Source organism: Rhinatrema bivittatum, chromosome 7 (genome assembly GCF_901001135.1).
Source record: "Rhinatrema bivittatum chromosome 7, aRhiBiv1.1, whole genome shotgun sequence".
Classification (NCBI taxonomy): domain Eukaryota; kingdom Metazoa; phylum Chordata; class Amphibia; order Gymnophiona; family Rhinatrematidae; genus Rhinatrema; species Rhinatrema bivittatum.
In genome coordinates this window covers 190,080,638-190,096,484 of record NC_042621.1, presented here as the reverse complement: position 1 = coordinate 190,096,484, position 15,847 = coordinate 190,080,638, and the positions used below count along the sequence as shown (strand labels likewise).

Genomic DNA, 15,847 nt, shown 5'->3' with positions numbered 1-15,847 from the left:
ACAACAGCATATTAGTCAAACCTTAATTGACAGCAGAACAGAAAAAGAATCAATTGGCTCCATGATATGCCCCAACAATACAAGATTTTAATGAGCATGGATGGGAGTTCCCATGCATGCCTTCTGCTTCATGAGCCCCTCAGTCTTTTTTTGTGTGAGCTACTGCATAAATATATCCCAATTTCTATATTAATTTTTTTTGTTTTGTTCTGGCCTTCTAATGGAACTGATCTACTTCATTGCATCTTTTTACTTCTGCCTCAGCTATGCCTCAACAGAACTTTTCAGTTCTACACAAAAAAAGAGAAAATATGGAAAAATCCAAGGCCAAGAAGACTCTGTTCGGCCATTTCAAGGCTTACACTGGATGTCAATCACGGATACACTGCTATTTCTGCCTGGGTCCAGAATGATTCTTCCAAATGCTCTGACTGGTTGGATGCCTTCCTATAGGCACAGCAGAAGATCATCTGAAAGACAGCGTCCCCGAGGAAGGTGCAGGCAGGCAAGAGTCAGAAATCACTGCACAAAACTGAGCAGCAGAGCAACTTCCTTATCCAGAAGTGAGGCATCGGACTCACAGCACAAGAAAATCGAGGTGGTACTCTCCCTCACATCTCCCCCCCCCCCCCTTGAGTTCCTACAACCAACCAACTTCATAGTGCTGGTTCCCAAATCTGTTGTAGGTCAGGGGGAAGAGTCCAGTCCTTCCCCTGGGATGATTCCAAGTTGCCAAGGACTTGGTGGTTCCTGAAAATTGTATAATATAGTTGCTGCTTATGCTTCTCTCACTATCCTCCAATCCAGCAGTTTTCAATTTTCAACTCCAACCCTTCACAATCAGCCCAGCTGCAGCTGAAGGTGATCACTCCATCAGAATTTGATTAAGTTTGTCCCTTTGCAGGAGTGTGGCCAGGGAGTCTATTCTATGTTTTTCCTAATCCCAAGAAGACGGGGGGATTAAGACCTATGCTGGACTTGTGGAGGCTGAGCAATCTGTTGGTTCAGGAGTGGTTTGAGATGAAATCCCTCCAGACAGTTCTTCTTTTCATTCAGCTGAGGGATTGGATGTATGCTCTGAATCTGAAAGATGCTTTAGCAGACATTCTCATTTATCCCACCTATTAAGAGGTTCTTCAGGTTTATTGTGAAGGACATGCACTACCATTACAAGGTGCTCCCCTTTGGCCTCTTGATAGCCCCAAGGGTGCTCACAAAATGCCTTGCGGTAGTGGCAGCACAACTTAATTGGCAGAGAGTCTGCATATTCTGTTATCTAGACAATTGGTTGGTGACTGGTCCATCTCTGTCAGGAGTACTGGAGTCCCTCGAGATGACTATCTGTTTTCTCTAGACCCTGGGTTTCCTGATCTACTTCTCCAAGTCCAACCTGCTTCTGTCTTAAAGAATTCAGTTATTATTTTATCATCACCATTATTATTTATTAATCTTGATATTTGGTTTGGGGCGGTTACTACCCCAAACCAAATAATAAGCCTGATGCTTCACCTTCAATGCATATACAGCATAGTTCTCTGCTTCAACGGCAGGGGAGAAGAAAAAAGGGTTCGCACTCACAAAGTGGGGAGTAGCTGGCTTGTTACGGCGGTTACTACCCCAAACCAATTGTGTCCGATACTTCACTTTCGATGCATATCCAGCATGGCTCTCTGCTTCAACAGCATGGGAGAAGACTGATACATCACGCATTTCCAGCATAGCTCCGTGCTTCAACAGCAGGGGAGAAGAAAAACAACCAATAAGGACTGTATAACATAGTCTGGGTAAAACAAATAAGCATGGGTGTAGCTTGCTTATTGCGGCGGTTACTACCCCTACTACCCCTAACTAATCAAGCTAGATATTTCAATGGTGGGGGTGGAAGGGAAATAGAACCAAGAGCTAAGAGAAACAGATAAGTATGAGAGAAAAAAACGTGTGAAGCTTGCTGGGCAGACTGGATGGGCCGTTTGGTCTTCTTCTGCCGTCATTTCTATGTTTCTATATACTGCTTGCCGTACATCACATCTAAGTGGTTTACAATTTAAAAAAAAAACAACTTACATCGTAGCATTAAGATAGACTATCCTCAACAACTTCAACAGTAAATTGTCATACAAAAACACAGCACGTAGAAGAATACTGTTGATCCTGTTAAGTTCTTTCTGCAAGAGGTCACTAGTAACACCAAATCATAGGAAAATAATCTATGAAAATACTGACCACCTATACTTATAAATTAAGATTGTGCAAAAAGCTGTGTACTGAGTTTTTTTGGCTTTTTTTTTTTTTCTGCATTTCATGGTTCATTGAAGTCTCCATAGACTTGCTCTAAGAGAAAACGTTTCTTCTCATCAAAAGAGCTGTATTGTTTTGGGCCTAGTACAGTCTTTTCTATATCGAGCCCGAGCAGCATCAAGATCTGTCCTGGTTCTTCTAATAACATAGCTGCGGCAGTGCATGTGGTTCCTCTGATTCATCTGTGCATGTAGGGCCTTCAGTGGTCCCTCCAAAGCCAGTGGGTTGAACCATTATCCCACTTAATTTCTGCGACTCCTGAGATGAAAGCATCTGTTTGGCGTTAGATGAACCTGGAGGCTTTAAAGGTGGGGGACTCATTACGTGTTCCAGTGCATCATGACCCTGTCTACCAATGTTCCACTAAAGGGTTCGGGCCACACACTGCAGTAGTATGGATCCAAGGATCATGCTCTCTAGAGAAGAGTCATCCGCCAATCAGCCTTCCAGAGTTGCGAGCCATCTGCTATGCTCGAAGGGCTTTTTCTTGCCTTCTCTCAGGCAAGATAATCATGATCAAGAACAACCAGGTAGCCATTTCTTTATAAACAGGGAAGCATGGACTTGTATGCTCTCTGCCAGGAAGCCCTTCGACTCTGGTCAATAGCAAACCATATCAATGCCCATCTCAAAGTGACCTACCTTCCAGGTATGATAGCTGACTACCTCAGCGGTGTGTTGAATCTGCACTAGTCTTTGGATCAAGAGAATGCAGATGATGTTTGATCACTGGGGATTACCGGTGATCTATCTGTTCATATCAGAGGACAACAAAAGTTGAAAAGTTCTGCTGCATGCATCCGGACCGCTACAGATTAGCTCCCAATGCTTTTGTGTTAAACTAGAGTGCCTGCCTACTCTATACATACCCACTGATTCCTATCATTGTCATATCCAGAAGGATAAGTGAGGTTAATCCTCATAGTACAGGCCTGGCCATGTAGATCCCTTTATGGGAAAGAGATGGTATATAAGCATTTATGTAATGTGATATCCATATTTCATCTCTGTCAATTCAATCTCTGTTTCTGGTGGAAATTTGTTCGGCTAGGCGAATTTCAGAACTGCAAGCCCTTTCATGTAGGGAACCTTTTCTAAGGTTTACCGATTCGGGGGGTCTCGTTGCATAAGATGACTTCTTTTCTTCCAAAGGTTGTTCCATCCTTTCACGTGAATCAGTTAGTGGAGTTACCAGCCTTTTTCCAAATTTGGATAGGCTGGTTGCCTTGGATAAGGAGATGAGTTGTCTGGATGTGAAGTGAGCACACATCATTAATAGCTTCAGTGTTTCTGATCATCTTTTCATCCTTTTGAGTGGTGCTAAGAAAGGGCAGAAACTTCAAAAGCTACCATAGCACAGTGGCTGAAAGAGGCCACAGTTTCGGCATACATTTGCATGGGTCGTTCGGTGCCTCAGGGTCTGAGTTCACTCGAAGCGGTCACAAGCTTCTTCCTGGGCTGAATGTCAGTTGGTGTCGCCTCAGGAAATTTGTAGTGCGGCTACATGGAAGTCTTTGCACACTTTCTCCAGGCATTATCGTCTGGACGTCCAAGTGCCAGAGGCTAGCAGTTTTGGTGAAAGTGTACTTCGAGCGTGACTCTAACAGTCCAACCTGGTTTAGAGAAGCTTTGGTACATCCTAGGAGTCTGGATTGATCTGGGTACATACAGGGAAAAGAAAGTTGGTTCTTATCTGCTAATTTTTGTTTCTGTAATACCTTTTGTATCTGTAATACCACAGATCAGTCCAGAGTCCACTTGATCTGTGGGGTGTTGGGTTTTTTTGTATATAATCTGAAGGAATTTCAATTGCCTTTTTGTGGCTCAGGTGATGGTTGTAAATACTGACTTATATGGTTATAAGGATTGTTCAGATTTAGTGGTTTCTTCTCCTTCTGCTCATTCAGCGGGAGATGTTCAATAGGCTACGTTAAGTTTTTGGGATACTTTTCCATCTTGACTTGAGTACAAGTCAATACTGATGGACTGCAGCTGACACACCAGGTTAAGTGACAGTGTCAGCAAAACTTTCTCTGTCTCCATCTGCTGGAAGGGGAGGCAAATGTTGAGATGTAATTACTTTTTCTCATGCTAATTTTCCACGTGTTTATACTGTTCTCTGTAAACAGATGTGATGTGCAAATGAATGTCAGTATAAAAAAGCTATAAATAAATAAAATCCAGGAGTCTGGACTGATCTATGGTACTAAAGGAATGAAAATCAGCAATTAAGAACCCATTTTCCTATATTCCCTCTCTGCTGTCTCTTTTCCAAGCTGAAGAGCCCTAGCCTATGTAACCTCTCATCATAAGAGAGACGTCCCATCCCCTTTAAATTTTTTTTGCTGCCCTCCTCTGCACCTTTTCAAGTTCTGCTATGACTTGAGTACTGCATAGAGTACTCAAGGTGCAGTTGCACCATGTCTCAATACAGAGGCATTATGATATCCTCTGATTTATTCTCCATTCCTTTTTGGATTATTCCTAACCTTGTTTGCTTTTTTGACAACTGTCGTGCACTGAGCAAAGAATTTTAAAGTATTGTCCACAAGGACTCCAAGGTCTTTTCCTAGGCAGTGACTCCTATCCAGAACCCAATGTTTTTATATACCTGTAGTTATGATTATTTTTCCCTATGTGCATCATTTTGTACTCTTTCACATTAAATTTCATATGCCGTTCAGTTGCCCAATCTCCTAGTCTCAGAAGGTCCTGCAGTTCCTCGCAATCAGCTGCTATTTTGAACTATTTTGTGCCATCTGCAAAATTGATTATCTAACTTGTATAATAAATGGGCTAAACAAAGTATAAAATATCTAGGCATCAGGATTAGCAAGAATTATGAAGATCTGGTTGAGTTGAATTATCTTTGGCAAATCTTATCAAAAGAACTGGAAACATGGGTCCCATACTCGCTCTCCTGGTTTGGTCTGATGGCAGCAGTGAAAATAAATATACTCCCTAGATTTTTATATTTCTTTCAAGCCCTTCCGATCTCTATACCTAATGCTATGTTGAAATGTTGGCAGCAGCTTGATCGGGATGAATTAATTGTGCTATATAATTATTGAGCCTGCTAGTTAAAATTTTTGCTAACAGCTTGAGGTCAATGTTCAACAGGGAAATAGGCCAGTAGGTGCCGCACAGTGTGGGGTCTCGGCCCGGTTTAGCTATTATGGTAATGCCCACAACATTAGAATTGGCAGCCAAATTTCCCCCTGCCCGTAATGCATTGAACATCTGTGAAAGAGGGGCTGACAGTTCCTCTACAAAACACTTGTAAAAACGAGCAGTAAAGCCATCCAAACCAGGTGATTTACTCACCTTCAGTTGCTTATTGGCAGAAGAAACTTCCACCGGGTAATCTCAGCATCCAGAGACTCACATTGATTCTCCATTAAGTGAGGCAGTGAGATATCCCGCAAAAAGATCTCGATATCTTTGTTGGCAATTGTAGAATCGCCTTGATATAAATTTGCATAAAATCGGAGGAAACGCCTAGAAGTGAGCAACTGCCCCTGTTCATCTTTTACTTTAGTTATAAGGTTCTGCAGGCGCTTCGCCCTCAACCTGTTAACCAATAATTTCCCGGCCTTGTTTCCCCCCTCAAAATAAGTCTGTTCAGCCTTTTCGAGGTCATGCGCTATTTTAGCAGCATCTAACGACATAATCTGGGACCGGCAAATCTCAATCTGCCCTAGGACTTCACCGGCAGAGGTGCGCTTGTGTTGCCGCTCTAATATCAATAGCCTATCAATAAGCATCTTTCTCTCCTGCCTTTCTGTCTTTTTCACAAAGGAGGCTCTGGAAATGAGCGTCCCTCGTACCACTGCTTTCAAACAGTCCCAGCGTAAGATAGGGGAAATATCAGGTGTCGGGTTAAGTAGTAGGTATTCATTAATACTCTGCCTACTCTGTGTGAGAAATAATTTATCCTCTAGCAGACTATTATTTAACTTCCAAAATCTCTGGCCTCGGTCATAGAAGGGAAAAGATAAATCCACCCACAATGGAGCATGATCGGACCAAGTGATCGTGTCTACATTAGTCTTAATCACCCTGTGGAGAAAGCCTTTGTCAACAAATATGTAGTCAATCCTGGAGTACAGGTTGTGGGGTTTAGAATAGAATGTATACTCCCGCTGATTAGGAAAGAAGAATCGCCACGTGTCTTCCAACTGGAAGTGGCGGAGAAAAGCAACTAAACTACGCCTATCCTTCTGTGATACTGACCCCCTACCAACTGAGGAGTCAAGTTTTGGATTAATAGGGATGTTGCAGTCCCTGGCCATTAGAAGATGCCCCTCTAAATGTGCATGAACAATATCTGTTAGTTGAACAAAGAAAGAGGATTGTAATACATTCGGAGCATAGACATTTAACAAGGTAAATTTTTCCCCTGCTACCAGTATGTTAAGTAAAATAAATCTCCCCTCCGGATCAGAGATACAATTGCGTAACTCAAAAGCAAAATCTTTCTGAAACAAAATTCCCACTCCTGCGTATCGTGAGGTCTTAGTGCAAGCAGCCCAGAATTGATGGGGATAGTGATGTGAGCGCATCAAATGCTCAAATCTCCGTTTCAGGTGTGTCTCCTGAACCAAGGCTATCGCAATATTTCCCCTCTGGAGGTCTTTGAACAAGAGTTTACGCTTGCGAGGAGTGTTCAAACCTTTAACATTTAAGGATAACAATTTGAAAGTCATCATCGATCCATAAAAGAGCAGGTCCCGTGCAATATATTAGGGCGTCCAAGCCAATCTGAAATATGACTTTGTGCTTGTGTGGCTGTAATCCAACTTCCTGGGAACCCAAATACCCCCAACCCCCCCCCCCTCCCCCTGCAGCACGAGACCGTTAAAACCCCTGGTCTCGTATCCCAAATCAGGGGGCATGGCTCAGCAAGACTCCTACTGGCCATCTCGGAAAGAAGTCTAGAGAAAAAAAAAACCTGATAATTATGCCTGTAGCCATCCAGGGCAGGACTCAGTTACAATGAAATATAATCCGAGCCGCTGTGAAGGTACATTAAGTTGGCTCTGCTGTGGTGTTATCCGGCTCTGGGGTGCGACGCAGCCTCTTGCCCCCTTTGCCCATTCTCTGCCATCGGGGTTCTTCCTTCTGCGCAGCGGTAGGTGAGGCAGGGGCCTGATAGTCTGGTATGCTGAAGCCCGCTTCCTTCATGGATTGGGCCTTGTATGTGCGTCCTTGAATCGTGAAACCAATCCCAAAAGGAAATAGCCACCGGTATCGTATGCTTTCTTTATTCAAGAGCGTTGTAACAGGTCTCAAATCCAGGCGCTTCTTGAGAGTGAGGGGAGAGATCAGCATATACTTGAATCTCATGGCCATCTAGTTGCAATTTTCCCTGCTTACAGGCCAGCATATAGATCCGCTCCTTGACTGCATAGTCATGGAAACAATCACATCTTTGGCTTTATTAACCAATTTAGGCCCCAACGCCCTATGTGGTCTCTCAATTTTCACTATAGTGGTGGGGGTACAGTCCTCGTGGGCATTATCCCCGTGAGCCTGTAGGATTTCTCTGCAAAGCTTGGAAACAACTTGTACACAGTCTGAATACTCCGGAGTATCCGGGATGCCTCTAAACCAGAGGTTTATCCTGCAGCTTCTGTTCTCTAAGTCCTCAAGCTTCAAGGACAATTGCTGTATTTCTTGTGACATTGCAGCATTCTCTTTTTTGATCACACTTAACGTTCTGTTTGCGCCTCTGTTGAAGTTTCATACTCAAAGATTCTTCGCCCCATATCACTGACCTCCTCCCGCAGTTCTCCCACCACCTCCCGGATCTCAGCTTTGAAGGTTTGAAGATCGTGTCTCAATTCGCGAAACCAAGTTTTAAACTCACCTCGAGTTGGAATTTCGGAGTCTGAGGCTGCCGGTAGTCCCTCGGCCTCATCTGCGAGCTCGGTCGCGGCCGCCATTTTTATTTTTTCAACGCGAGCCTCTCGGTCTGTTTTTTGATAGGAATACTTCTGAAAGTCAGGACCTTTCTTCCTACACGACATGGGGTTAGTTCCTGCTCCGAAATGAGACATCTGCCGCATGAAAAAAGCCCTGGATGGCTACTAGCAAGAGAGATTCTAACCGGATCGGTCAGGAGCTCGGATTAGGCTGCCACTCGCTTCGCTGACATCATCAGCCCCCCTAAAAAGTCAGATATTTTGCACCATCTCCTGTGTATCTGAGTACTCTTCCAATTCTGGCACTCCGCGGATTCTCAGATTGCAACGCCGCCCTCTATTTTCCAAATCCTCCATTTTAATATTTAAGGCAGCATTCTGCTGCTGTAACTCAGCAATATGTACGTCTTGCTGCTTGAGTTGTGCTTCTGAGCGTCCTGACGGACTTCACTTTCATCTACACGCCGTCCTAATTCAGAAATGTCTTCCTTAACTTCCGATATTAATTTCAGTAATTCTTTTTTAAAGTCTTTCACATCTTTTCGAATTTCACAGAACATTCCCTGAACTCATCATGGGAGGGGATGTCACTTACCACTGTTTCACAGGGCTCTGCAGTCATGCAGGATGCCATGTGCTCTGCTCCCCGACTCTCCGGGTCTCCAGGCCCTGGTATTTCCTCCGTGCTCCTATGATATGAAAATTGCTTGAGATCTCTATTTTTCTTTTTGGCTGTGAACACCATTGTATCCCTCAGGTCGCAGTGTGCAGTGAAACGCAATTTCGCGGGGTTTGGCGGTTTCAAAGCTTTTAGGCTCGGTAGGGAGGAGAGCTTTCCTTCAGGCAGCCATCTCGCACTGTGGCCACGCCCCCTCTTCCCCATCCAACTTTTTATTTCTTTTGATAGGAATGGGTTGGACATTGATGTTGCCAAACAGACAATATCCAATTGGCTAGCAGATTGCATCTCCTTCTGTTATGCCCAGGCGGGACTGCATCTTGCGGATAATGTCAAGGCTTATTCTTTCAGAGTCATGGTAGTGTCTGTGGCCCACTTGCGAGCACCTGGACCAGATGGTATACACCCCTAGGTTCTGAAGGAACTAAAAAATAAAATTTCAAATCTGTTAAAATTTATAATCTATCATTAAAATCATCCATTATACCTGAAGACTGTAACCCCGGAATTTAAAAAGGACTCCAGGGGCAAACCAAGAAACTACAGACCAGTTAACCTGATTTCAGTGCCAGGAAAAATAGTGGAAAGTGTTTTGTTTTTTTTTTTTATTCTTTATTTATCATTTTTGCAATACAGAAAATGGAACAACCAATTGTAATATTAGAAGGAAAACAAAAAAAAAAAACAAAAACTAGATGAAACTAAATCCTATCACAATTACTTCACCATCTTTTGTTATTGAAATATTTCCATTTACCCAAAAATCAATATCATTAATGGGACAACTCCATGGAATTTTAAGAGAGAATTACAGGAAATAAAATATTCAAAAGGAAAATGGCCTTTACATGCTATGCAGCAAACAAAAAAAAAATCATACATTTGTGGGAGTCGATGTGGCTGGCTTTGTCAAATCAATAAAGGACTTTAACTGTTCAGGAGAAAAAAGAATAAAGGTATCTACTCCTTTCTTGAGCACGCATTTACACGGAAACTTTAACATAAAAGAAAAACCTAAGGCAATCACTTCCTGACTAGGGCTAAAAAGCCTCTACGTCTTATTTGTGTAGCAGCAGCCAAGTCAGGGTAGATTTTTACTTTAGCATTCATATATGAAACTGGAAAAGAACCAAAATATTTTCTCATAACCAGTTGTAAATCTGTTAAGGAAATAAAGGAGACCAGAAGTGTTGCTTTCTCCAGCACATTAATATCTGAATTTTCTATTATTTCAGTGAGGTTCCCTTGCCAGTTCTGAGCAGTAGTTGTTGCTGCAGACTTTGGGAGGAAATAACATTTATTAATAGATGGAAGTTCTTCCTGGGATATTCCCAGTATTTCCCCCATAAATTTCTTTAAGGTGGTATATGGAGTCTCTCCAATCACTCTTGGAAAATTCAAAATACGCAAATTCAATTGCCTTGACTTATTTTCCAGAGTCTCAATCCTCTTAGCAAGGGTATCTCTCTCTCTCTTACTGTGGCAGCTTTGAACTCCAAATTTCCAGACTCCTTCTCTTCCAAAGCATGAACTTTATCAGTAATCACATTAATCTGTTTTTGCATTTGAGAAGTAATTGTAGTACTTTGTTATATTGAATGCTCCAGTCTTGTATTAAAACCATTGAAGGTATTCACTATGCCTGCCATCATTTCCCACAAAGCGACAAGAGTTATAACCTGAGGGTGTTCAGGGACAACCAACGGGGCAAATTCGGGTACTCCTCCCGCAGGATTTTGCAGAGTTCCTCCCGAGGGTTCTTCCCCGATTACCCCTGGTCCTAGCCTGGTACCTGATATTACTTCGCCATTCGGTGTCCCTGGATTGTTTGTAGCCGCAAGTCCCGCTTCTCTCTGAGCTGCAGTTACAGCTGTTCCCTCTGCTAGCAATCCAGGAGGGTGTTCACCGATAAGCGGTCCGTGCTGCAACACAGTCTCAGCCCTCTGCGTCGGCCCTTGTCTTAGGTCTGGACTCAAGGATAACTCCTCCAAGGACAGAGACTGAGCTCTCTCCCCGTCTAGTCCAGCGGGATCCTCGTTCCTTGGAAAGTTTGTTGTCGGGCTAAGGAAGTTCGTGATTTCTTGTTGTCCCATTACTGAAGGTAAAGAGACCGAGGGGAAAACACAAATTTTCCCCTTTCTTTTCGCAGGCATTATTTCAAAAAAGAAGGTAATTTTCAGGAGCTTCAAGAAACCTGGCTTCCCGAGCCTCTCAGCATGCAGCCATCTTAGGTGCTCCTTCAGACTTAGCGGAAAGTGTTCTAAAGATCAAAATCTCAGAACATATAGAAAGACATGGTTTAATGGAACAAAGTCAGCATGGCTTTACTCAAAGCAAGTCTTGCCTCACAAACCTGCTTCACTTTTTTGAAGGGGTTAATAAACATGTAGATAAAGGTGAACCGGTAGGTGTAGTGTATTTGGGTTTTCAGAAAGCGTTTGACAAAGTTCCTCATGAGAGGCTTCTAGGAAAAGTAAAAAGTCATGGGATAGATGGCGATGTCCTTTTGTGAATTACAAACTGGTTAAAAGACAGGAAACAGAGAGAATGATTAAATGGACAATTTTCTCAGTGGAGATGGGTGGGCAGTGGAGTGCCTCAGGGCTCTGTACTGGGATATGTGCTTTTCAATATATTTATAAATGATCTGGAAAGTAATACGATGAGTGAGGCCATCAAATTTGCAGATGATGCAAAATTATTCAGAGTAGTTAAATCACAAGCAGATTGTGATAAATTGCAGGAGGACCTTGTGAGACTGGAAAATTGGGCATCCAAATGGCAAATGAAATTTAATGTGGATAAGTACAGAGTGATGCATATAGGGAAAAATAACCCATGCTGTAGTTACACGATATTAGGTTCCATATTAGGAGCTACCACCCAGGAAAGAGATCTAGGCGTCATAGTGCATAATAAATTGAAATCGTCGGATCAGTGTGCTGCAGCAGTAAAAAAAAAAAACAAAAAAAAAACCCAAAATGTTAGCAATTATTAGGAAGGCAGTGGTGAATAAAATGGAAAATGTCACAATGCCTCTATTGCTCCATGGTGAGACCGCACCTTCAATACTGTGTACAATTCTGGTCGCCACATCTCAAAAAGAGATAGTTGCGATGGAGAAGGTACAGGGAAGGATTACCAAAATGATAAAGGGGATGGAACAGCTCCCCTTTGAGGAAAGACTAAAGAGGTTAGGGCTGTTCTGCTTGGAGAAGAGACAGCTGTGGGGGGTGATTGATAGAGGTGTTTAAAATCATGAGGTCTAATGTGAATCGGTTATTTACTCTTTTGGATAATAGAAGGACTAGGTGTTACGAGCGTGACCTCCGGCTGCTACACTCCAAGGCGCAGTTGTCTCTCAAACGGGGTTGTGAGCCCTTGGGGCCCCGGCATGACCCAGGGAGGAGCCCTAAGCCATACCGCGGGAGGTGAGCTGGTGCGAGCATGGGTAACGAGAGCAGGTCAAGGCTGAAGCAAGGACTAGGGAACAAGGTCTGACCCTCAACCGGACCTGCACGCCCCGGTCAACCCACAACGCAATGTTGATTGATGAACAGTCCTCCGACCGTTCCAAGACCTTTCGGACCTGCCACTGGGTACGGTAATGGGCGGCAGGCCGGACAGAGGACGAGGGCACACAGAAGACTTTGGACGAGGACTGATGTGAAGACATCACAGACGAGGTGAGAAGCTGGGAAGGTAGACATTGGCACTGTCTCTCAGGGTGCCCTACACAGCCCACCTTCACGGGTGGACCCAATGAGCTGGTCGTGGACCATCCTGTCCCACTGCGTGCCCTACACAGCCCGAGGAGGCTGGTCACGGACCACGAAGAGAGCAGGACGAGCGCAGGAAAGGAATCCAGCCGAGGTGAGACTCCAATGATGGAGCCAGTGTCATCCAGAGAACCACAGGGGCTGGCAGGTCAGGAAGGCTCAGGAGCGGAGGACATGAATCCACTGCAAGCAACTCCAATGACAGAGACACATCACCCGGAGAACCAAGGATTCGGCAGAACAAGAAGGCTCAAGAGCACTTGGAGACACAGGAGAAAAACATCAGGAAGAGCTGGAACATCAGGAAGCGAGAAATCGGGAAGCCTGGACGAGGGACCTCTGGAACATGGAGACATCTGACGACACAGACATCAGGATCAGGAATAAGACAACATGAAGCCAAAACATTAGGCACCAGGAACACGAAGACATCTCGATCCGAAGACTGACATCAGGACTGGGAACAAGGAACATGAAGACACTGAACACGAAGCCATCAAAGCAAGGAAGACAACTGAGGACCTGGACCGGTCAGAAGACACAGACGACTATGGAATTCAATCCGACGACAATGAGAGACTGAAGAGGAATCCCTTTTATAGGGTTGAAGTAGGAAGTCATCATTGGGAGGAGCCAGCAACACTTCCTGTGGCTGGCCCTTTAAATGACATGAAGAGGCGTGCGCCGGCGCCTAAAGAAGGCTGAAGACTGAAGAGAAGGGCTGCAGCACCTCGGACAGCGGCGCCCGGCCATGCCAGAGCAAGCAGGCTTCGGGGCAGCCTCCAGGCTGCACGATGATGGGGTGGCAGCGGGTTTTCCCTTGCCGCTCGATTAGGATCCCTAGCGGCGGCTCCTTGCCGCAGAACGCTGGCAGGTGCAGCCTCCAGGCCACAGGTCTCGGCGGCAGCACTAGGCCGCGAAGAAGGCAGGCAGAAGCAAAAGCAGCCTCTCTTCCCAGTGAGGACCTCGGGAGTGGCTCCCTGCCACGAAGGATGGCTCTCGGCAGGCTCAGCCCTGGAGCACAGGGCCGAAGATGGGGGTGGCGCCCAGGCCGCGGAGAAAGGCGTCTGCGGCGTCCCGCTGAGGGACTAGGCTCTGCTGGCGGCGTCTCGGGCAGGTAGGAGGAGAGGCCTGCTCGTAGAGAGTAGCTCTGCGGGCAGGAATCATAACACTAGGAGGCACTCCATGAAGTTAGTATGTAGCACATTTAAAACTAATCGTAGAAAATTCTTTTTCACTCAACGCACAATTAAACTGGAATTTATTGCCAGGGGATGTGGTTAGTGCCGTTAGTATATCTGGGTTTAAAAAAAGTTTGGAGAAATTCTTGGAGGAGAAGTCCAATACCGGCTATTAATCAAATTGTCTTAGAAAATAGCCACTGCTATTACTAGCATCAGTAGCATGGGACATATTTAGTTTTTGGGTATTTGCCAGGTACATTTAGCCTGGATTAGCCACTGTTGGAAACAGGATGCTGGGCTTGATGAACCCTTGGTCTGACCTAGTATGGCAATTTCTTATGTTCTTATGTCCTGTAGAGGAGATCTGCAAGACTACGATGTGGATTTCTCTCCACACGTTCACATCTCATATCATCTGGATAGGGGGATGGCCGACACGACAGTGGGTTTGGCCAGTCTGTCCTTTGGAGCCTGTTTGAGGTGCAGAACCCAACTCTCCTTGTATAGGGCCCATTGCTTTGGGTTCAGACTGTCTCCCCTTCTGTTACCAGCAAAACTGTTGTGTCTGGTCCCCTTTTGTGTTGGGGAGCAGCCTGTAACTAGGGATTCACCCATGTGTGAGAACTACAATCCTGCTTGACCTTGGAGAAAGCAAATGTTGCTTACCCGTAGCAAGTGTTCGAGGACAGCAGAATTTTAGTCCTCACGAAACCCGCCAGTCATCCTGCAAAGTTCGGTTTCTTCTATTTTTTGTTTTATTTATAATTCTGTGTTTCAAGATTGGAAAAGGAACCTTGCATGGATGCATGGTATATAGGGCATGCTCAGTGTGCCTAGTTAAAGTTTTAGAAACTTTGACATAAGTTTTCTGCATCGGAGCTCCATCTCATTATGTCACCCATGTGTGAGGACTAACATCCTGCTGTCCTCAGAGAACACCTGTTATATAGGTAAGTAACTCTGCTGTATTACAGATATGGCACAGATCGCCTTAATGAGGGACCTTTTTTAGTTTTCAGAGTAGATATTATGAACAGGTAAAAGGCACAGCCATGGCCCTGTCAGTGGCGTGCCTTTTTCTACAACTTTGAGGAATAGCATGTATACATCTCACCATTTTGGCCTTTATATTTGGCTTTGTCTGAGTTTCATTGATGCACCATTATATAACTCCCTCTAACATGTTCCTCACGATACGGACTTATGGTATTTTATGCAGTTATTTCTTTGACCGTTACTCTTATTACTATTATTTGTACTCCATTATACAATTGTTCTTCTGGTTTGTTTTTTGTTTCTTGTTCCATGTACGGCCATTCGGCAACAGTTCAGTTCTATGTAAACCGGTGCGATATGTATCTTATACAGGAGCATCGGTATATAAAAGTTATAAATAAATAAATATATATATTATAATTTGTTTCTAATAAAAGTGCTTGATGTCAGGAACCACGATATATAGTTCATGCAGAATCATTTGATGGCATTTGTGCTATGCAGGAACTTGGCCAAGCTTCCTGAGGATACTTTATTCACTTTGGACCATGAAGAAGGAGTTGGTGGTTTAGATGCTCACCTAGGAAACCTTTCCAAACTGATGGAAAACTCTGCTAAAAGGTTGGCAAGTTACCATTTTATTTTTCAAATTTGATAGCATGTGGTGTTTGTTGTGTAGAACTCTGTACATTCAGTGTTTTGATGCTTTTTCATTTGTTGACTGTTGGCAGTGTCCTTGTGGGGTTAAGTGCTTGTCGTCTTTGCTGAATTCTGTCTTTTGGGTTTGCATATTTCTTGTGATTGTAATGTATTTTTCCATGTTAGTTATAGTAACTGGGAGGTATGTTTTATCAATGATTTTATTTATGTGGTAAGCCATCATGGGTTTTTTCAGGACGACAGGGTTATAAAATGAAAGGAAGACATAGATACATAGAACTTCTTCCAGCCTTCTTGTTCTTTTGGCAAGTTGGACTGTGTGAGGTG

At 44.1% G+C, this 15,847-nt stretch overlaps 1 protein-coding gene across 1 annotated transcript in view; it reads left to right on the top strand.

Moving 5' to 3' along the window:
- The window catches only part of DNA2 (DNA replication helicase/nuclease 2), a 159,042-nt gene that overhangs the window by 93,384 nt on the left and 49,811 nt on the right, over positions 1-15,847 (top strand). Inside the window, 1 exon segment of the mRNA XM_029609674.1 lies at positions 15,365-15,481. Coding sequence (XP_029465534.1) covers positions 15,365-15,481 — 117 coding nt within the window.